At 39.6% G+C, this 24,636-nt stretch overlaps 1 protein-coding gene across 3 annotated transcripts in view; it reads right to left on the reverse strand.

Annotated features, from left to right (window-relative positions):
* Positions 1 to 24,636, reverse strand: part of LOC106958354 (FH1/FH2 domain-containing protein 3-like) — an 81,698-nt gene that overhangs the window by 37,799 nt on the left and 19,263 nt on the right. For all 3 annotated transcript variants that reach the window (XM_015050211.1, XM_015050209.1, XM_015050210.1), the window contains exons 4-5: positions 8,537 to 8,604; positions 7,987 to 8,092 (exon numbers count right to left, since the gene is read on the reverse strand). In XM_015050211.1, coding sequence (XP_014905697.1) covers positions 7,987 to 8,092; positions 8,537 to 8,604 — 174 coding nt within the window. The remainder of the gene's footprint in view (positions 1 to 7,986; positions 8,093 to 8,536; positions 8,605 to 24,636) is intronic.

Here is a 24,636-nt window from a genome sequence, read left to right on the forward strand (position 1 = left end):
TGAAATATCCATTCTCTCTTCTCCTCCCCCCATAACTTTGGGAAATAAAAAGCAACTGTTTCCAAATTCTCAAAAATTATTATGTGTGATAGCATACTAGACATTTCCTTATTTTCCTTATTTTACATTAGAACGGGATTGACCAAAACGTTTACACTCTGATCTTTTCAGGAAGTCTTTATTTTTGTGCCCTGCTATCAGCCAGCTTCCCTCCTCCTTTATCAGAAATGAAAAATTATAAATGCACACTTCGTGTTGGGAACCTGTGTTTGTTGACTGACTTTTATTTGTGAGGCTTACGAGACAAAAGCTGAAAAAAAGATCGATTCTCTTCACGTTTAAAATAACACAAAACAGCGAAAAAAGACCTCCACACAGGACCTCGTTTATTTATGTATGTATTTTTATTTTGATAGCTGCCGATTAAACTGAAAGTTACAACATTGACATGATTATATGAGTAGTTTTAACCGAGAAATCGATCAGAAGCGCCGTGAAAATGGTCAGATCCGCCGGATCCGCCTCTCTGGCTGCAATGCGCGCTCCCGACTCAGGGGGGACAGATTTTCACAGGTGAACAGAATTTCGCACAAGACCGGAAATACACATGAGGATCCCAGAGCTTAAAGGGACGGTGGTTGGGTCATGTTGGTCACGTGGGTTACATTGAGCTTGAGGAAGGAAACCTTGTCCTCTGTCAAACATGATTCTGGATGCAAATGTGAGATTTGAGGCTCTGTCCGCGCTTCTGGGGACAAAAGTAACATCCCTCGATGGCGGGAACCCTTGGAAAGCTGCTCCCGTTTTATTAGTTGGAGGTTTTTTTAAACAACTGATCCCCGACAATATAACCATTAGCGCATGCAGCAAATTTCATCCATCGACGAAGGAGTTCTTCATCGATGAGAAGGAATTCTTTGACCCGGATTATGACTTCGACTTCACTAATCTCTCTGACTCGGCTGATTGCATGAGAGGAAATGAGACGTACGAGCGTCCAAAAGGCTGGTACCGCATGGCCCTGAAGGTCAAAGGTAAATATCCGGAGGGAGACGCCTGGTTGGGCACCAATGGATGGAGGAGTAACTCCGTGCCTGGAGAGTGGCCTGTGTCCTACCATGGAACCGGGTTAGAAGGAGAGAGAGGCATCATCAGCAGTCACTACAAAGCTGGAGATGGGCAAGTATACGGAAGAGGAATCTACTCGACGCCTGAGCTTCATGAAGCGGAGAAGTACTCTAAAACCTTCACGTCAGGGTCCACAGGAAAAACCTACACAGTGATCATGCAAAACCGAATCAATCCGAAGAAGAGGCAGATTTGTGACAAATACTGGCTCATCCCTGTTCCGGAGGGAACATCAGCAGATGAGGAGAAACGCATCGTTGAGAGTTCAATACGCCCGTACGGCGTTCTGATCAAGGAAGTTGAAGACTAACTCCAGAGGCCTAAAAGACTGGAGCCAAGAAACATGAAATCTAATTTGTTTCATTGTGGACAATTTAATTCTTCTCACATGAGCCAACAAAGAAAAGGTTTGATCAGCTTTACGTTATGAGCATTCTGTAAATTGTTTAATTTTATATGCATTTGTAGCTGATTAAAAAATTGGCGCACTAGTTTAGTTACCAAATGCAAGTCAGTTTATGCAGCATCATTGCTTAAATCTGACAGTTTTGTTTGTGGTTTGATTTTTCTTGCATTGTTCTGAATAAAAAACAAAGTGAAACTTAATCAAGCGACTCACAACGTTGCAGTTATGAAGATATCATGAAGATAACATTTTCTTTGTTTTATACCTTTTTGTGTTTTCTCGTTCTGTCTAGCTGCAGATTTTGACTTTGATTTTGTGCACGTATTTTGTTTCAGGTTTGTAAGATAAAGTAATTAGTTCAGGTATTCGTCTGCTGGTTGTTTTATTGCTGCTTGGTGGGTTCTTTTTTTTTTTTTTATGGAAATGAGCCATCGATAAACAGACACAGGCCACACCGGGGGTTTCCACTAGCAGCACAATTGCTTGCATTCATTTCACCATTGTGAAAGGCCAAGGGCTCAATAGTGATTGAAACTGTAAATGTGATGGAGAATGCAACGTTTCTACTAAGGCTATTGCAGCTGTTTTTCATTAAACTAACAAAACAATGTAGACTTTGTGCATGTTTTATGTATATTCTGAATATGTACACATGCACTCATGTGCCGGGTGAACGCTTACCCTACCTTAAACAGCATTCATAAATCATCTACTTGTACATTCTTTAAAATCCTGGTAACTGGAAGAGAAGTTGGGTTGGTTGTCTTTTGCTCTTGTTGAGCTTTGAACAATTTGGGTAAGATTGACATTATCTGTAAATTGTTTTAGCTTGTTTGTTTGTAGTTTATTGTACCAGTTGATAAAATAACTTCCCTTTTAAAATTACAGTTACATAAAATAACCCTAAGTTGATCATAAAACATATCTTTAGATGTCCCTTCTGAAATGAACTGAGCAACTATGAGAAAAACAAACGATATTTGGTACTGTACTTCTGTACTGCCACTTAGCCAAATGTAATCATCAAACGAACATTTGGAAACTCAGTCAACATGGGAGCTTTCACTGCGAACCACGGTGATCTAAAAATGATGTTTCTGCTGGTGGTGGTTCCAAAATAAATTTAAAAAGAAGTTAAAACTGAAAGTAAAATAAATTTCCCACTTCTGACTTTAGACACTTTCTGTCTGATCACAACATCCTGTAGCTACAGAGCGGCGTGCTGGCACCTTGGGCCTCAGGAAGGAGCTGCTGGTTTCTGTCTCAACTTTACATTTGGACAAAAGCAAAACTCATTTTTATACAATTAATCCTGGACAAATTAAGCAGGTATGGTGAGGAGTTCTTCATCAACGAGAAGTCCTGTTTTGACCCAGGTTATGACTTCGACTTCACTAATCTCTCTGACTCGACTGCTTGCTGACTTACCAGTGCCAAATCAGAGAGCACTGGTATACCGCATGGCCCTGAAGGTCGAAGGATGGAGGAGTAACTCCGTGTCTGAAGAGTGGCTTGTGACCAACCATGGAACCGGGTTAGAAGGAGCCAGAGGCATCATTAAGAGTCACTACAAAGCTGGAGATGGGCAACAGCATGGAAGAGGAATCTACTCAACGCCTGACGCGAGGAATCTACTCAACGCCCGCCTAAGCGGAGAAGTACTGCAAAACCTTCACGTCAAAGTTCACAGGAAAAACCTACACAGTGATCATGCAAAACCGAATCAAACCAGAGAAGAGGCAGATTCATGGAAACTACTGGCTCATCCCTGTTCTGGCGGAAACGTCAGCAGAGGAGGAGAAACGAGAGTTCAATACGTCTGTACGGCGTTCTGATCAAGGAAGTCGGAGACTAACTCCACAGGCCTAAAAGACTAGAGCCAAGAAACATGCTCTCCAAATTTCTTGAAGATGAATAGTTTATCACTAATCTCACTGAGGAAAGAAAAGGTTTGAATCAGCGTTAATGAGAATTAGGTAAATTTTCTTTCATTTTCGATATAATCCTAAAAATACTGGTGCTCTTGTTTAAGGTTATAAAATGTGAATTTGTGGAAATGAAATTTAATCAAGCAACTCAAAAAGTAGCAGTTAATCCCATTATGAAGATATACAAAGACATTTTATTTTATGCCTTTGCTTAGCTGCCAATATTTTAAAATGCAGATTTCAAATACTGCGCTTCAAATCCACTGGATAAAGAATACTGGAAAAGTATTTCTATGCACCTATTTTGTCTCAGGTTCATAAGTTATCCTAATCGTCAGTTCAAGTATTCAACTGTTGGTTGTTTTATTGCTGCTTGGTGGTTTTTTTTTTTTTTTTTCTGTTTTTTATGGAAATGAGTCATCGGTCAACAGACACAGGCCACACCGGGGGTTTCCACTAGCAGCACAATTGCTTGCTTTCATTTCACTATAGTGAAAGGCAAAGGGCTCAACACTGATTGTTTAATGAGATGGAGAATGCAATGCTTCTTACTAAGACTGTTGAAGCTTTTTCTATTAAATTATTAAGAGATAAGAGACTTATGTTGGTTGGCAAAGAAGCCACCAGTAATCACTGGGTGAGCAGAACAACAGTTTTCTGCAGGTTCTCAGTCTCAGCAGTTCTCAGTCCTTTTCCGTTTCAAAGATTTTCTGTTCTCCTGCCTTGGAGCCTAAATCAGACCCTGACCATTAACTTACAACAGCGTTCGTAAATTATCTGCTTATATATTAATATTCTCTGTATAGTTGGGAACTGGAAGAGAACTTGCATCGGTTCTCCATTGCAAAAGTGCCAACTAGCAAGAAAATAATAATAATAATATTAATAGAAAGTGGTTTCGACAACCTGCGGTCAACATCATTGATCAGAACTAAGACTAAAGTGAAAACTAACAACTCATTTAACAGGATTTAAGCTCAGGTGGAGTTTGGAGTCTCCAATTTCTTTATCTGGTTTTAAACAAGAACTGCCTAGTTTTAGTTACATCTTGTACCTGCAAAGTCCAAGGACTGTATTTCTTATGGTTTATTGCCTGACACATTGTTATTACTCCGAAATATTTAATAATATCGTTAGTTTTTGTGTTGTATCTTGTAAATGTGATGGCTTGTTTGCATCTTACATACAAGCCACTGTTTCCAGAAAACAACTTTAAAACTGAAAGTAAGAGAGTTCGACCTCTTATCGTGTAGTCACTGTTTGACTACATGATAAGAAGATCCTGTCACCACAGAAGTGACACTCGGACAGCAGAAAGCAGCAGCTTGTTTCTCTGTCAAACATGGTTCTGGATGCAAATGTGAGATTTGAGGCTCTCTCCGCGCTTCTGGGGACAAAAATAACAGCCCTCGATGGCGGGAACCCTTGGAAAGCTGCTCCCGTTTTATCAGTTGACGATTTTTTTATACAACTGATCCTCAGCAAGAAAACCAGCTTTGCAGAGGAGTTCTTCATCGATGAGAAGGAATTCTTTGACCAGGGTTATGACTTCGACTTCACTAATCTCTCTGACTCGGCTGCTTGCATGAGAGGAAATGAGCCGTACGAGCGTCCAAAAGGCTGGTACCGCATGGCCCTGAAGGTCAAAGGTAAATATCCGGATGGAGACGTTTGGCTGGGCACCAATGGATGGAGGAGTAACTCCGTGCCTTGAGAGTAGCCGGTGTCCTACCATGGAACCGGGTTAGAAGGAGCCATCAAGAATCATCAAGAATCACTACAAAGCTGGAGATGGGCAAGCATACGGAAGAGGGATCTACTCAACGCCTCAACTTAATGGGGCAGAGATCTACTGCAAAACCTTCACATCAAAGATCACAGGAAAAAAATACAAAGTGATCATGCAAAACCGAATCAAACCAGAGAAGAGACAGATTCATGGAAACTACTGGCTCATCCCTGTTCCAGCAGGAACATCAGCAGAGGAGGAGAAACGCATCGCTGAGAGTTCAATACGTCCGTACGGCGTTCTGATCAAGGAAATCTGAGACGGGAACTGTGACTTTAACCAGAGCCAAGAAACATTCAGACTGAAATGTGCTCAATCAGGCAAGTTCAAGATCTTTTGTTTAGAACTGTAATTTTGATTCAAGCTTATGTCAAAGTATGGTGAAGTTTATTAAAATACAGGTTGTGCAGGAGCAAGGATTGTTCAAGATCTGATGACAAAGAAGCTACATAAAACCAACAAAAGACCAAACTGGCAACTGTTCTAGTTAATCCTACCGAGAGTGTCAGAATGAATCATTTTCTGATTTAGCTGTAAATCTTAAACACAGGCAAATATATTACTGATAATGATAGTGTGCGAGAAGGGCTACCAGATAAATCTTTAATATTACATGCAGGAAGCTGATTGTTTTTCGTGTGCTTGGCTGTGGGAGTTTCTTTTTATGTACTTCAGCTGCCAGCTGATAAAGAACAGTCGGCGGTTTTCCACTAGCATGGATTTTCATTTTCAACCTTTATTTTCAGGTGAAAATCTGGGTCACACAAAAAGGCAAAGATGCTAAATATGTCATCTTCCACTGCAAACTGCATTTATAATATAAAACCAGATACACTTTTTCTTTCAACTTATTTGATAACATTAATAAATTATGTTAAATTTATTTTACACCAGGTGAGGAAAAAGACGCCTTTGCCAGCCTAACAATGCATTTTGACTCAGGAAAATAAAAAAGCTGCCATATCCATCTTTATATTTTCAGAAAAACCCATAAGTTTATGACCTTGACCGGAGAATGTGTGCCATGTTTATGTTTATGCCTCAATCATGATTGTCTCATGTTATTTTGGCAATAAAGAGATTTACTGCATGCTGTATCTTACAGTTTTTTCTCAGTCGTTTTGGAGCATTTCTCGAATCATCCTTGAAAGTTGCAAAAAGGTACGTGCATTTCTCAAAATGATTCCCACAAACAGAAAAACATGATGGGTTACCTGCAAAACCCAGCATCTTTCTCAAAATCCTTAGTTCATCTATGAAAATAAACCATGTGGATCAATGAACACATCAGCATCTCAGAATCTGTTTCATTCATTGTGTTTGGATAAGACAGACAAATTGATTAGCCATGTTGTCAATATAACAGAGGACTTTGGAGGGACATTCTGTTGTAAACTGCAGTTAAAGTTTTGATTTCTTGTTTTGTAAATGGTAATTATGGGAGACAAATGGCAAGAGACTGGACAAGATTCGCATTTATGCTTTTACTGTGATTTGTAAAAGCATAAATGATACAGAAAGCAGAGCACAGAAAAAAACAAAGGAAAGCTACAATGCAGTTTTCATATACTTTCTATCTCCACATTGAGAAAAAGTCCTATATGATTAAGGACTAAAGAGCAGTGTGAGAGGAACTCAGTCAGTATCTTACTGTGGGCCATAAACCATATCCTGAGCGATGGAAGCTACCACGCTCTGCCTCTTCTTCAGTTTGGCCTGCTAACTCCTCAGCCACAGCCTCTTCCTGTCTCTGTGTTGACTCAGCCCAAATCCTTGTCTGTCCATTGTCAGAAATGTAACACTGTGTTTTTCTCTGGCTTTACACTTGACCAAAAATCTTCTGACAGCATTTTTAACTGTCTGTAATGTCCTTCACAATCCTCGAAGGAGGATTAACCTCAGAGCATAGCGTGGCCACAACCATGCTTCACTGTGAATGAGGAGCCAGCTAGGTCGCTATATATGGGCTATCTATGTAGATAGATAGCTAGGCTGTCACATGTCGATAAACTGCATTAATAATATGCAGACATCCTGTCACATGTCTATGTCTCTCTGAACTCCAGTTTGCCCACCATGTTGGTTTATAAATGTTATTTAAAGAAACAGAAACCTGTGAAATACCAAAAGTTCACTAATAAAATAGAGAAGTTGTGGAGAGTCAACGTCTCAGTGGTGACAGTGGTTACCGGTCCACTTGCAGGCACAAGTTCAAACACACCCAGATGTGCTATTTTATTACCGTACTTAAAAAAAAAATCTACTCATGTTCAGGTAAATCAAATCTGTTTCCAGTTACACCTTAATTTATAAGGTAACACATCATTCTCATTTTTAGCACTTTAAAAAAAAAAATCTAATTCATTTTAGATAAAACTATGACGTCCCAGAACATCCAATCGAATTCTTTCTACATGAATGCCTGAACACACTTTTTAAGTGATTTCAATGAATGGTCATGAACAGGGAGGTGCCGAACTGGGTTGGAGATGACTCATCATTTGAATTATGTCAAAGCAGGTTAAAATCTACAACAGATGGGACCCTGGGAGTTGAACCGCTCACTTCGACTCTACGGTCCACCACTGGTCATCCTGCTGCACTTTTAAATGCGGGTCATTTTCCACCCCAATGGGGTTTAGCTTTGCCATTACCTTTTTTATATCATTCAGATTATTGTTTTGGGGTTTCCACATATGTACAACATTACTGGGTGTAATGGAGAGACGAATTACCTCTTAATATATAGTTCTGGTAGTTCTGGTCAGCCTCTGCTCCCACTTTGATGAGACAAGTCAAACCTTCAGCCATTACAAACTCATGGACAAGGTCTTTATCATCCTGAAATAACAGAGAGAAAATTAAAAAGAAAAAACATCTAACTGTAAAATGAAACTATAATTGACAACTCATTAAAAGTTGCAATCTCACAAATTACCACATGATGTCAGTAGTGTGCAGAACAAGGATCAGCACAACTTTCTCACTTTAATAAATGCTTCAGGGTTTTCAGTAAGATGTTTTGATTGTTTTTCCTTTTGTAAACATTTTAAGCAACACAAGTCAGCATAGCTGGCTGAACAAGTGAAAAATAAAAGTGTTGCCTTCAGCTGCACTTTATTTAGCCTATTATTTAGTCCTTCAAAGTAGCTGAGCACAAAAATGAATTGTCTAAACTCTCTTCCCTAAATTATTCACACCCAAATATAAACTGCTAAGTTGAAAGGAATATCTCAGTTTGTCTGTGACAACAAACTGAGGCTTGCTGCATTTACAACGTGTTACCTGAAAGATCTGCTTTAAAGAGAACAGAGCCCTTCTCAAGTCCCGTCCATTGGAGTTATAGAGTTTCTCTGCAGAGAAGGAACACAAAACAAAGTGCATTTATGATACCCAACAAAGGCTGGTACACAGCAACATGTTGACATTTATCTCCCTGAACATCTTTCATCTCTCTCCAGTCTTCACATGTTTTATGGTGAGGAGAGGATCAATAAAACCTGTAGGTGAAATGAGTTTCAGCTGTGTCGAAGTTGCACAACAGGCAGCAGTTTGACGGAGCAAAACCACACGATTTGGTAAACTGAGGCGAGCGCTTTATTTCACTTTTACCAACTTCTCCATAGGCATGTGGATGAAATGTTTCCTGGACACACACACACACATGCATACATACAGAAGGACACACATGTATGACACAAGGACGATCCGAGGTCTGTTGGAATGTTAATGGGTTGCTGGCTGGAGTTCAACATTGAAGTATTCGGGTCACGACTCGGAAACTTTTCAGGGCAGATGTCTACAGGCCTTCATACCCTCACAGTGATCCCTAACCTGCTGAGAAGTTCTTCGAATGAAACAACAGCACGATGTTTTATTAAAGTTTTATTTCAATTTTCTTACATCTTTCACTGCATTGATGTGAAACTTCATACAACTACAGCAGTGCTATATAACAACATCTCATAGGAATGAGTCCAGAGGGATCTTTGGCCATGTCTCTTTGCACAATTTCTCTTATGTTCTCCAGTTTTCTGTAGGTTTGAAGCATGAACACCAACATGACCATGGAAGAATGCTGATTTTGTGTCTGCGAATGGATAAGCCTTGCGATAACAAATTTTGCTGGACAATAAATTATCCCAGAAACTATTGTGATAAACGATAATATTGCTATTTTGAGACTATTAAGAACAGATATACTGATAATGGCATCATAATGCGAGGTCGTTATTCAGACTGGAACTGGAAGATGTTTTAAAGTTGAAAATAAAACACAATGACCAAAAAAGGAAACACAAACAACATACAACCTAAACCATAAATAACATGGGTTATGAAATTTATATAAAAAAATGTACGTTAATAAATGTTAATCGTCAGAATGGAAAACATCGAGCTCATTTTAATTGATCGTGCCACGGTGAAATATGTCTATACGTGTTTCGAAGCGTTATCCACCATCTACCCAGAATAAACTAAATTTAAAAATTGCCAAGCTTAGACATTTCAATATGACGATCAACACACATCTGCCCTTCTGTATTAACAAGTCTTTCCACTTTTGAAGAACAGCTGACCCATATGGGTCATGTCACATTTGTAACCATAGCAAAACAGGAAGTGTGTAGTACATACAGTGCATTAAAGTCAGCATATCTGCTGGTACAGTTTACGGTTCGTTATTATGATGATGCTGTTGAGCGTGGAAGGAAAAGACGGTTTTTGGCACGGCTCCATGGTACCGGGTTTGCTACTCAAGGCTAACCCAACTCAAGGGTCAGAATCATTATCATTCCTCACTCAGACAAAGAATTACTGGCCCGTCTGTCTCCACCTCTGAAGGACAATTTCTAAGAGATTAGCAACGGCATTCGTGATATGAACCTCTGATAGCCAACATAGTGGTGCTCAAATGATGAAAGGTCATTAAATCATCCACATGATCCATCTTAACGGTGCAGTGGTGCAATAAGATGAACATGTCGAGGTTAGCAAGGGCGTCGATGGAGCCAAACACCCAAAAACCCATCAATAAACATACCAAGGATTTTACCCAAAAGTCATCCAAACAATATAAAAAAACTACAGTAACTCAAAAATCTGAAGATTTCTTTTAAAATGCCACACATTGGGATGTAAAAACTGAGACCTTGAATTGAAAATTGTGATGTGAGATTTGTTCAGTACAATTCATCATAAAATGTAATAGCCTGGTTTTATAAATGTGTACACATTTAAGCTTTTATTTCAGCATAAACCTTCGTTTGGCTGGAGTCTCTTAGATCTCCACATTTTGACGTTGTAATATTTTTCCAGTTTACCTTGTAAAAGTTCTCAAAATCTTTTAGATTGTGAGAACATGTCTTACTCTCAGCCCTCTTCAGGCAACAACACTGATTTCCAATGAGAAGTAGTTCTGGACTTTGACTAGGTCACTCCAGAACTTTCATTTTCTTCTTATTAAACATTGTTTTTGTTAATTTGGATGTATAAATAAAATCTCTTCACCTGCTTTTTATTTTTCTTCTAGCAAGTGCCTAAAGGTTTTGGGTCAAAACTGACTGAACTATCTACCATCCACATTGACAAAAACATCCAATTCATACAGATACAAAGGAACCCTGCGGCCTAGGGGTCGTAGGGTTTGTTCGGCATAGTTTGTTTGTCGAACAAACCATGCATGGAACTATAAAAGAGATAACAAAAGATCAAGTTCATTTTTTATAGAAACTTAAATATTCTGAGTCAAGATTTATGGTAGATTTTGCAACAGTTGGATGTTTTCTTTGAAAAAGTTCTGATTTACAATCGTACTCCTTAATCCTGACAAATGGAAAATGTGGAATGACTCCTGGAAGTCTTCCTGACTAGTTTCCGACTTCTCTTTTCACAACTTTTGGAGAATTCTTGTACGTATAATGCTGTAAAATTTTAAAGCATCTTTCCAACTTTATAGAAAACAATGGTTTTACCAAAATACAAATAATTTCTGGATTTAAGTTGCTGCTATTTTCACATGCTTTGAACACTACAATGTGGATTTTTACCAACGGGTTTTAAAAGGCTGGACGGCTGCGTGATGAAGAGTTCGGCACAGGCTCACTTGGATTGGAGACAAAAGAGAAAACAAAAGAGAGACTGAGGAAGTGTGTGTGAAACCGTTCAATTCTGACGCTGACTTTGGTGGTTTTAGTGCAACGACAGCGATCAATCCGTGAGGCTACTGTATTCCTTTAAAGTAGTTGTGTTACAGACATTGTTCGGAAAAAGCATTTTACAATATGTATTTCAATAGAATAAAAAAGATATATGTTTCTATGTAAATGTCTCACGTTACAATATGGACACCTGTGGCTTAGAGACGAGTGTGGCCGATATACGTACAATTTTTGTTTCTTTTTTACCCTCCCACAGTCTTAAGATGGGGGTCATTTGGACCCCATAAGCTTTTTACCCCGTGTGTGGTCCCACAGGGTCACACCCCATCTGTGCTTTAACAAGTTTTTATTTATGTGTGTGGTTTTGGGAACTGACAGTCTGACGGGACAACCTCCCCGCTGCCCGACCGTGACATCTGCCGCGCTGATCCAGAGCGTCACGCTAAGATTGTGGGAGGGTTAAATTAAGTGGGCGTGGCTTATATTCAGGTGCTCTCACAAGTCCAGAATTTATGTTCATGCCTACAAGCAAATGTGACAAAATCTTTATTTCGGTTCAACAGATTCTCCAGAACATACAGCTGATGTGAACACAAGAACTTAAACCTGCAGGGTTGTCGCATCTTTTAGTGTTTTCTATATCTCTGTCTGTAACACATGTCTTTGTTGTTAAATGTAACAAAATAAGCGGAAAAGCTTCAGCGAAGATTTGTCATGGGCTCGTTTTCTTGGAAGTTTAACAAGAACCCTTCCGAGAACCCTTATAAATCATAGAGCAACGTAAACTCGGCTAAGTCCAGCGGTCCCGAGTTTGCCAAAGACTTCCCTGGAAATCAAGAGGCCACTCAAACGTCCAATCTGGCAGTCGCGGCTTTTCCAAAGCCCTTCTGTGTGTCGTTTGTGATCTTCATCAGAGCACGAGTGGCACTGTCAGGGTAACCTTTACCAACAGCCAGCCTCTGCATCTGGAGCACGTCAGCAACAGCGATAAGACGCGCCAGTTATTTCTGCTCCAGATGCTTTCTTCGAATCCCACCTTCTACACTCGGGGTTTATCGTGTAGAGTTTTAAAGCCCACAGGTGAAACACCAGCATCAACATTCCACCTTGTTGCTGTGTCAGTGTTGTCACGGTAATGGCAAGGATACACCTGGTCGGCATTACTGCCATTTTGCTCCAGAGTAAACATGCTTTGGGCAGGCTAAATAATTAATGGACCGCTTTCCAGTTGACACCGTGGGCTGCAGCTGTGTTAACACTGCGGAAACAAGCTGGAAAGGATTGAAACATAAATAACTCTCGTATCCAACCACCTGCTTTAATGCAGATGCCTAATTGTCAGTTCTTAAGAGGGTGATCCAGGTCGACTGCAGCTCACTCCCAAGTTTAAAGCTTCCTGTGAAAACATATTTAAAAAAAAATTCTGTCTTAAAAAGAAGGAAGAAAAAGACACCCCGTCTACAGCTCCAACTCCAACACACAGATCAGATTAGAAGGTGGGAAAAAAAAATAAAATCCACGTTTTGCAGTGTCCACGTGTCTCTCGCTGGTCACCCTTCCTTTCGCCTGGCGCCTGCTTTCCTTATTGTCACAAGAAAAGCATCAAGCCTCACTGGGATGTGTCATTGTGGCCTGTGCGCCTGCTGATGGGCTCCGTGCGTACATGTGTGAGCCAGAGCGGGGCCGGCAGACAAACCGACGAAAGCAAAGACACCGAGGCGCGTTTCATTTATAGGCCCTCTTGCAGTTTTACGGTTTTGTTTTGGAGGACTCGCAGCTCGTGTCCGCGCTGTTTCGCCCCACGTCCTCGGATGACCCTCCAGCGTCAGACCTGACCTGTCCTTTAGGACAACGCTCCGCTTCCAGGGTCCTAATCTCCATAAAGCAAGGTGGAAGTCAAACAAGAGAATGGGTTATCTTCGTTGTTTCTAAAGTATTTTGAGAAATATCGCTATAAGCAACTAAAAACTACGATATCTGACCTGTGATGACTTTGAACTTTTATATGTCAAATACCACTCCTCTGGAACTTACTTCCAGACACATATGAGCAACATTTCTGAATTGGTTTATCGATTGGTGTATCTCTAGGTGAACTAATAATTAACATTAAAAGTGAATTAATTGAGAAATTACATTGAAGTTTGCTACCCAAAGCACCGACGCATTGAAACGATAGTGATATCTGTATTGGTCCCAATGTTGAAAAAAGTTCTGACAATGTGCCTGATTCATAAAGGCGGATCTGTTCATTCTAATTCTATACTTTAATTCCTAATTGCACTTTCTGAACCATCTGACAGTAGGTTTGTTGCAGTTAATTTACTGTTGCATGTTTGACCATGCTAGTCACAAGGTAGTTTGCATTGGCTCTTCTACTCCTAATTGCACTGACTGAACAAATTAAAGTCGTGTTGCATTTACATGTTTGACCTAGCTTGTGAAGCTGTTGGTGTATTCTGCTGTACTGTTGCAGAGTTATCAAAGAAATTTGTGATTTAATACATTTATGTCGTGAGTGTGTGTGTGTGTGCATGGTTGTGTGTCCTGTCTGTCTCTGTGTTGCCCTGCAACAGACTGGCGACCTGTCCAGGGTGAACCCCGCCTCTCACCCAGAACGTTAGCTGGAGATAAGCACCAGCACCCCTCCTGACCCCACTAAGGGACAAGGGTGTAAAGAAAATGGATGGATAATACATTTATGTCTGTATGTAAAAAAAAAAAGAACAATTTTAAGTCAATTCAGCACCATTTTTCTGTATCAGATATAAATATACATTTCGGTATTGAAAGTGAGAAAAGCAAATCTGTGCATCCCTGACGCAATGTAATCGCTGACATAATAATAATGAAACAAATTATGCAGGGGACGATGGGGGTCGTTTTTGAACCGTCCTACTTCTGCATGTGCGTGCATGTGTGTGAGTGTGTGAGTGTGTGTGAGTTTCCTCCACAGAGGAACAGAGACTCCCTGACTGCCCAGGCTGTCTGCTTTGTCGTTCAGGAGTGGTCCAATCCCTCCTCCTGCCCCTCCTGTCACAATGCGATTAATGCTGTGACCCCTTCAGCTTTGACTAATCCGTTAACATTTACTGCACCATCCACACGTTCTCCAGAACAGAAAAGGTCAAAATGGATAAAGCAAGGCCTCGTCCTCTGCTGCTGTAAAACACAGAGATCTACTCTTGGTTTGGTCGAGTACAATATTTGCAAAGAAGGAGAAGAAGAAAAAAAACAAAACAAAAGAGTCCCCAGGTAACTGCTTTCTTATTCTACCGAAAAGCCCTTAGCAAACAGTTTACTGCCTCTGAGCTTAATCCTCAGTCTTAACAACAGGCAGTCAGATAAGTACATGTTTCTCTAAGGGGACCCGCTTTATTCAGGAGAATAAAAGTGAGACTGTGCAGGTGGACATGAACAGATAATGTAGAGACATGCCCTCCACTCCACAGCACAGATCCATTCTCCCCGCTCTGTGAGCATGAGCTGAATCTTCAACATAACAATGCTATAAATGTTTAAAGTATATATATATATATATATATATATATATATATATATATATATATATAAAATCATCAGGCTGTCAAAATCAGAGCTCAAAATAAACAGATACATTGTTTATCTTTGCTGGATGTAAGGTATTGTAGTAGTATTTGTGCATCACAGAACAAAGATAAATCGAAATAAATGTGTTTTCTTTTGAAATGCATCCCTTTAGACACATTTTGCCTGAAAACCGGCCACTAGAAAGTTCAAAACAGCTAGACGTCTCCATTTTAATTATCGTTACGGTTTAAAGTGACTTCAGTGAGTGCCAGAGAAAGAGCATCTCTATGTGAGTTTAAACTTGTAGAGGCCTAAAAACGAGCTGAACAACTACAAACAGAGGCGTTTCTGTCATCTCGAGATGAACGTCTATGCGCCTGTGGATTGTTGATACTTTATCCCAAGGATAAGATAACTCTGAGATTTAGATAGCCATAGCACATATTCAAGTTTCAGCTAAGCTGAAAAAAAGAAGAAACGTTTGGTACTTTAACCTAAAAAAAAAAAAAAAAGGAAAAACAAAACAGTCCTAAATGAGTAAATAACACAAAAATGTTCAGAGTGAAGTTAGAAGATGAGCTTTTTTCTGAAAGGTGGACTTAAAATCTTTCTCTCTATCAAATAGATTGGTCACTGTTCTCTCTCTTTTTTTGCCGTAAGAAGGCGTGCGGCGGATCGGCGCTGTATAAACAAACTCACCTGAATTGAGTTGATTACTAATGATGTCACCATAGAGCCTCTAACACCAGTCTCAACAAAAAAGGAAGTGACTCAAATTTCAAAGCTCGACTTGAGCCACTCTTGAGTTACAAAATCAAAGACTTAGACTAACCATCCAACAATGGAGTCCATTGTACAGTCAGTCTGTATTTGTGTAAGCCACGGACCTCAGCTGTGACAGGTGACAAGTTTGAATTTGAATAAAAGATTTAAAAAGCAAGTGGAGTAGCAAAGCACTCTGCTGTAGAGACGTCAGAAAGTATCTAACAAATGTCACAGATAACACAATTAAAACTAATAATAAATGTGTTTTTTTTTCCATCAGCAGTACATTTAAGGCTTTCCTGTTTTAAATAAAAGCAATCACATCTCTTTCTTTGCACTGTTGCTGCCTTAATAGCATGTTGCCGTGTTACCATAGCAACCCGGACCACATTTTATTGCCAATAATCCAAGATTACAGTTCAGCCTTCACGAGTGCCACTGGGGCTGGTGCCACGGCCATTTCTTGGTTCGGTTTCAGTCGAGGCAAATCAAACGAGGACAAGAAACTGGAGGCGTTGTCTAACTTTCCGCCTGAGCAAGTGACTGTCTTTCTGCATCATCATCAAGCGGAAACATCGTGTGTAATTTCAGGGCGGGTAGTTCTGACGCTTTTTTGTGAGTGGTTTTAGCTAGAGACTCTTAGTGGCGAGTGATGGGTTGAAAGAATGTCCACTGAACACATGATCCACTAAAATAAAGTATAAGATAAAAAACAACTTTAATATAAAACTATTGGCAAAGAGACAAACATGTTTTCTTTCTTTGAGATGGTGGCTTTGGAGAAGTTTCTCAACATCGGTACTGCCTGGTTTCAGATGAGTTTAGGTTGTAAGAGGAATATTTTTCTAATTCAATAGTGAGTTACTCCCTTTGGCAGGAAAGCCAGAGCATGCGTTTATTACATAAACACAAAGAATGAATGGCGATAGGCAGTGGCTCCTTTCAGCTAATCCGCTAACAGCAGAGCTAATTTATCATTTAGCACCTTTGCCAACTTAAAAAAAAGTTTAGTGGACTTAGCTTAATTTTTCCGTATAAATTTTAAAGCGCAAATTTCCTCGGCTGTTTGGTAAATTTTCACGTGAGTGAAGTTCGACAGCTGTGTTAAAGTCTGGTAAGAATTCTTCAAGTAATTTGACGTTTATATTCATGCTCTTATTCTGAAGTTGTCTCTCTTTCCCCCCTAAAATAACTTCATTTCAAACAAGAAACACACAAGAACAAAATATAAATATAAGAACATGAACACAGTATCTACGGGCATAAAAGATAAATTATACAGTCAAAATTAAATGGGTGCTCAAGGGTTGTAGTTCTTCAAGGGTAGATAAATTTGAATTCATTTTAGCGCTTTAGCACATTAGCATTAGCTCCTGCTAAAAACAGCTGTTGTAGTTCTTCAGCGTTAGTAAAACAAATATCTATGATTAGCACTCTTAGGTTAGCTCACCACTAGCAACTGGAAGGACATACATGTATAGCAAACCAGCCTGAAATCACCAAGACTGCAGATGAACTCCACTGACTTTCCTTTTGACCTGAAGGAATCATTTCATTTCAGTGTATCTATATCAGGACGCAAGATATTTACAGACAGGCTCACTTTGTGTGTGCCTATCTGGTTAACCAGGCAGTTAGCCAAGTGTTATATTTTCCTAGTGTGTGTTTATCATGCCAAAGCAGGTGGGTCACAGCTGGTAGCCCCATATTTAAGCCAAGTAATAACCGCTGACTCATGTTTCTTGGGGATTTCTTTGCACCCCTTAAAATAAGCCGCCCTAAACGGCTGTCTGGGCCGATCAGCCTGTCGGTTGTTAAACCTGGACTGCAGACGTACCGAAATGAAAAAAAAAAAAAAAAAATCCAGAGGAGGGTGAAGTGTGTTGGCATGTTGGAGAGCTTGACTAAATCCCCGGAAGTCTTTCCCTCTCTCTGCTATCTCGCTATATTTAGGACGTATTAGGTGTCAGGCCTACTGTAATGACCTGAGCACCAGAGTTCAGGCTCTGCTGAGGTCATGCACTGCGTCGTACTCTTCTCAATGAGGCATTTTAAAATTCAAAGCTTGTCCCTGTGGCGTCTGCAATTGTTTTCCTTTGAAGACAATGCGCTCAAAATAACTACTTTCCTTGTGCGTGAGCAGCCAAAAATATTTCTTTCCACGTCAGCTTTAGTGTCTTGTGCAAAAGCAAAAGCTGACATGTACTTTCCTTCTTCAATAACTTCTCTGTGTAGTGACATAAAAGAGAAAAAAAGAAATAAAAAAATCCTCCAATTTGCCGTAAGATCGTATTTTTAATAACAAATGATTTCAGTCTCGGTCTAGACTGCTGAGGACTTTGCGAATGTCTTTATTCTTTTTCAGTCTGCTGGGTTTGGCCAACAGTCAGACTGCTATGGGCTGCTGACGGCGCGGATGACGGCGGAGACCTTGTGAGTTTAGAGTGTGTGAAAACGAGAGAGAAAAGAGGGAAACAGCTAAAGGCGAATTATCTGTAAGAATTCTCAAAGGCAAAAAAAAAAATAAAAAAATCAAGATGGGAAACACAAACACTTGTTACGTAACATTGTTTTTTTTTCTAAAGATTTACAAAAATTCAACTCTTGATAAACAGGTAACTTCTCAAAACATCATAGATTATGTATGATTGAATTGAAATGGTGTTCAAGTGCCTTGAGATGACATTCGTTGTAAATTGGTACTTTATGAATAAAGTGAATTGAATTTAACTGAATTGAACAAACTCTTTTGGCTGAGGAAAATCCTTGTCATTATTATCTGAGCACGTAATTTGGCACGTAACATAAAACAATCAATGGATTAGTCCCAGTCATGTGACTGTTAAATCCAAAGCTAACGAGAGTCTTAAACTGCAACTCTTCTAACCTCCTGCAATCGCCAGCTGTGCCGCAGTCCAAACACTTGCTTAAAAAGCGGCAACAGCCTGCAAGACTTTTGTTGGCATGACAACTTTTGATGTTTTTAGTGCTATTTTTCCAAGTCATGGCTAAGCTAACTCCCAGTATCAGTCACCTTAAACAGATTCACTGCCTCTGACTGTCCATGCAAATCTACACTGATGCTTTAGATGATGAAATGCACCTTTAAACCTGCTGAAGGATAACAGCTGTGCTAAAAGCTCGAAAACAGATGGCCTCATCAAGGCAGACTTACTTATACATGAACATTTGCAGGCATAATACAAATGCGGACGATGCCAAACACTCTACATCCTTGCAAAGAAACTTGCTTGTGACCCTCCTTTTACATCCTGGCACTTCTGTTTTAGTCCAAAAGGCTCAGTCACAGATAATTACAACCTAAATGCGGCATATTCTGAGTTTAGTACCAGCAGCATGTGTTGTCGTGGACCTAAGACCCCATCGCCCTACATTTACGCACCAAGACACAAACACGGACCATCGTTGCTGCACTGCAGCCTGAGAGATACTATCGTTCATTTACGATGCCTTTCAAAGCTATTAAAAAAGGACTGATATTTCATCATATTAAAACCAAAAACCTATGAGTTTTTAAATACGCCAAGCTGATGATGACAACTAATGCTGAAAGGAAATATATTGGAATTAGCAAAAGTCTTGCAGATGTAGTTGCAGTAACATCCAGCTGTAAAAGGTAGCGACTCAGGGGAGCTGAATACAAACATTTTTCCCACTTTTCTGTTTTTTTTTTCCACACATAAAATATTTTGAAAACAGCTTTTCCATTCCCTTACAAGTCCATCTTTTTATTTATTTATTTATTTATTTATTTTTTGCGATTCTGTGATTGCAGAAATTCACACAGAGTCAAAAGATGCACACATTTTTTCACACTGATTCATAACTGTGACATAATGCAAATTTTCCGCGGAAACTGTCAAAAACATTGGGCTTAAGCGACCGTTCACTCCAACCTGCAGGTGGCAGTATTTCTTACTTCTACTACACCGCAGCCTGATGTCAGGTTATCGTCTGGGATCGATATGGCAAATACCGAAAATCAAGCTCTTCAAGTGCTTCAAAGAATAAAATTGTGTCCAATCCGTCTGCTGATTTTTTTCCCCCACATATTTTTTCATATAAGGGAAGAAATATTGCAAAATTCTGTGCAAATATTTCCAAAGTAGCATCACAAAATCTGAAATTTAGATTTTCTTTTTTAAATCACAAAAACAATCACAAAATTCTGGAGAGAATATCTGACTTTACATTACCATAAAGTACACTGGGGTGTGAGATAAATCAAAACTGTTTCAATGTATGTTTGCCCGAAGCTAAAACTGTTTCATTTCTATATTTAGAGGCTGTTGAAAGAAATTATATCACACATCTATCATGGGATGACAGAGTAACAACAAAAAAAGAGGAGAAAATAAATGTTTCTCTCAAATTACAGATTTCAAACAGTGTTAATTTTAACCAGCTCTCGTTAAAGGTACATTCTTTCCGATCCGTCCTCATTTAGCTCTTTTGCATGCGGCTGACCTCATGTCCATTACTGCTTTGCTTCGGCATGAGGCCGTTCTTAGAGAGTGCAGCCAGAGTTTTTTTTTTACCTCTTAATGGAGCGCGCTCAGACATGAAAGCAAGTGATGGGAAATATTTCGGTGCTCAGTCTTGCGTACAAAATGTGCACGTGTGAAACAAGCCCACTGTTTGTCATCAGGTCTCTCTTATACACATTCTATCCGTTTTTCCATTTCTCACGCTCGCCGCTCCTCTGATTGTTAACTAATTGGATTCAATGGGCCAAAGACGTTGTCCGTCCAATTTGGGGGGGAAAAAAAACACAAAAACATGACCGTCGAGCGAAGCGATTGTGTAATAATCATAATAAGCTTTGTACGACGACTTGCTCTCATTTGTGAATGGGTTCTTTCAAACACTGAGCGCTAATTCTCATGTAAAACAGGGTAAAACGTTGAGTTACCGTCTGTAAACGTCTTCATTAGCGCTTGAACGCTGTCTGGTGTTCCATGAAACGTTCTGGTGACAGCAGGTGAGTCAGAAAGACAAACACTGGAGAGACAGACGGTGAAGCCAGAGGAAAGTCGGAGTGAGTAAACAAAGAGGCTAGTGGGGGATACCTGCTCCTTACTGACTGGATTAACCGACTAAAATCCTCGTCTGACATACAATCAGATCGCGTTCTGTCCTGCAAGCGCACACGTTGTCCGTTCCAACATGAGCTGCTGCCTAAATGCGTTCTGTACCACAGCAGCATTGCAGTTCATATTCTACTTCTCTACCTCTTTTTTTATACATAAAAACTACACAAATCTAAGTATTTTATTTTATTGGGTTTTTGTGTGATGAACTACCAAAGATGACTTCATAATTGTGAAATTGAAGGAAAGTGAAACAAAGATTTAGATTTTAACAAATGTGGTGTGCCTTTATTTATCCTTAAATAAAATCCAGTGCAACCTGTTTAGCTAACGGGCTGAAGGTGTGAGGAGACAGAGAGAGAGAGAGAGGTGGAGGGCGAGGGAGAGCACACAAACAGAGGAACTAGGAAAATATGCACAACTATAGCAAAGAATATATAATTAAACATAATCTAACTGGTATAACTAAGAATTGACTGAACAGAAGCAAAGCAGAAAACTGAGCTAATCAAAATAAGAATTAGGATACCAGAAATTATCAGAACTAAGAATTATGAACATTATGTTTGTTGTATTGCATTAAATGCAAGTTTGTGGTTGTAATGCCGCAAAAATGTGAAAGGGGAAAAAAAAAATCTTTAGGGGTACGAATACTTTTGCAAGGTGCTGTGTGCTGCAGCATTCGGCTGTCCTACTTCTGCTGCTCGGTCTGGCAGGTGCATTTCCTCCTCGCTTTGTTTTCCCCCGGTGTCCCCTCTGCCCTAAGTGATTTACCATTCCCTTGGAAACCGTTTTCTCTCCCCGTTTCTTTCCACACATCCTCTAAACCCATCATCTCCACAACTCGGCTCCTGGATGACAATCCAACTGTGCATTCTGCGCACTTAGCTTGTGGCAACTGTAATGTTTTATTGCATTATGTAATCGCTTCGAAAATGATTATTAAACCAGACCGGTCAGAGGTTTCGTGCCAGCGCACTCTGGTGCAGCGTACGAACAAGCCCAGACGAAACGCTCCGTGGTAATGGTATATTTCATGCCTTCTTCCAGTAATCACACACAGGCTTTGGGGGAGCGGACCACAAACGGCAGCGTGTTGTGCCGCAACGCAACAGTTTGAGCCTGTCGTGTTTGTCAGCAGAACCGGAGCCTGGGGAAAAACCCTGCCACATCCACAGAGAGAAGCCGCCGCACCGCAGTGAAGGATCAATAAACCCAGAAAAGATACACTTCTGGAAAGAGAGCGAGGGTGTAGGGTAATTTTCACTCTCGCGCTGCCTGGACGCATTACAAGACGGTGGTAAAACTGTCACCCCAAATGAAAGAAATACATTTTGAGAACGTACGCTGAGTTCATTACAACTTGATGTCTTATTTTAGCAGAACGTTTTGGAGGCACTTGTGCTCCACGTTTATTGGCTGCCCTGGTGGAGATGCGCATAAAGCCTTATAATAAATTCATCTTTTATTGCAGCAGTAGCATAATCTGACACAGAACATTGTGTGATTCTCTAACTGTGAGCGTTGGATGTTTTACTGTGTCACTTAAAATCACGTTTACTGTGTGCGGCTTTGAGGTGAAGTTTGCTCTTCATCAGGTCTTTCTTGCCATCACAACTCCTGACTCTAAATATTGACAATTTTATGATTTAGAACCACCATAGGTATTTGTTATGGGAAAAATAACAAATGGTTATTTGTTATTTTACAAATAAATCATGTTATAAGTCATTTTTAAAGTGAGGAATTACTAAGTAAACCTTCTGGATACTTTGGCTTCTAATTACAGGTAAAAATAGAAAATAAACTCAATTTAAATGTTGCGTTAGCTGTCAGGCAAATGTGCTAATCAGAAAAGCTAGCTTGCTGCTCACAACTTGCTAATTGTTGTCTTTGTACTGAGTTATGTTAGGTTTTTGGTCAAAGATTACACTAAGCAATTTAATTTAGATGCCATTCTATGATTACATTATAAAGTATAGCTTAACTTAATTATTTTTCTTAAATGTTTTTAGCTAATATTTTGGAGTTCTGGTTCCCTGTTAGCATGTCCTCAGTTTAACTTTAGCTCCCTCCTTTGACCCTCAGCTTGCTGCTAACAAGCTACTACTGTTAGCAGCTTATTAGCAACAACTGCTAACAAACCTTTTGCTAACAACCACCTGGTTTGGTTCACAAATCATCCTTCCTGTTACTATCATACGCAACAGGTTTGATTATTGAAAAGCAGATTTTTTTTTTAGTACTCACTACGTGAAACATAATATATAGATTGATTAGAAAACACAATTTCTAAGATTATTTACATTACATCAGGCCAATGAAAAAAATGTCATTCATTTCATTTCATTTCTCAATAGTATTTTTAATACGTGCTTAAAGATTATCATTTTCAAAAGGTAATTTTAATCTAGCAAATGAGCCCCATCACAACGATTTCCTGAATATGACTGTGTACACGTTTTGCTTAACTTCCTGTGTCTGTAAAGATTTCGTATTGAAGGAATTTACCGACTTCCTACGTTTGGGTCCTTCGCTCATCAAACGACACGACACAACCTAAACTATAACAAAGTTCAGCTGAGAGACGAATGGCTTCTCTAACGTGGCTAACACAGTTAGCGCTCCCACATCTCTTGATCCCACAGCAGTAACTAAAGCATGACATGTGGGTGCTTTTTAGCTGGTGGTGAGGTAAAAAAGCAAAAACTGCTTCTGGATTTTTCACATTCCTTCTCTCTGCGTGTGAAAATGTTTAAAAAGCAAGACTTGATTTTTTTTTCTTTTTTTTAATAGTTTTTTCTTAGGGAAGTGTGGGTAATAGCACAAGATAAAACAGAGAGAGACACCACGAAACACAGAATTCAAACGTAGAGTAAAACAATCCATCTTCAAAGAAAAGGAGGTGGCTTTTAACAAGATGCTGTTAAAGTTGCTTGAAGGACACACCTGAGTGTTACCAGAGAATAGATTACCACACCACTTTCCCTCCCCCTCCTGTTTCTGTCATCTGGTTGAAGGGAAACCACACACATACGCACAGGTATGAACAGTGATCTTAATAGCTGTATTTGTTCTGACTTTAACTTCAACATTAACGTTTTTTCAGAGTTTCAGCCAGCACCTAGACTTGAATTTGATGGAGAATCTGTATAGGAAGGTAAAGATTAGGGTTATGGAAAAGAGCCTTCCAACCCTAAAAGATGTAGATATAATAAACTCTCTAAATAAATAACACTGGAAAGATGCAAAAAGCGTTCGCTTCCTGTCAGAAACAAACTTTGCACATGAATGCAAATAAGATTTGAGGGGTTATTTTGTGTTTTTTTTTTTTTTTTAGCAAGTGTCAAAATCAAAATAACAATAATTAAATGTTATTATAGTAACTTTAAATATGGTATCACAGCAAACATCAATCATAACTGTCAAATGATCAGAAATGGCTGATATTTCTAAATGAAGGTTTGACCATGATTTGCACTTTGTCTTTAAATTCTTTTGCCAATGCCGTGATACTGTCGTGTTTATCATGCTGGGAGAACCTCGTAATGAGCCACGAGACAAAGAAAGAAAAGTTTACAGAGGAGCAAAGAAAAGGAGAAGAGACGGTGGGGAACGTTTACTAGCATAGCTGTTTGAAGTTAAACACAAAACAAAGCCAGATTAAAGAGCGGTTAGAGCATTTCCGCCTTCAGGTTGATACAGGGACGCATGCCAGCACGAATATTTTATGTGCCTAAACTTTGACTGTGCAGCCACAGATGCCCTCTGCGTCCCTCTCAGCTGAACCATCTCACAT

The sequence above is a fragment of the Poecilia latipinna genome, unplaced genomic scaffold (assembly GCF_001443285.1).
Source record: "Poecilia latipinna isolate Pla-1442-1.1 unplaced genomic scaffold, P_latipinna-1.0 Scaffold980, whole genome shotgun sequence".
NCBI classification, from domain to species: Eukaryota; Metazoa; Chordata; class Actinopteri; order Cyprinodontiformes; family Poeciliidae; genus Poecilia; species Poecilia latipinna.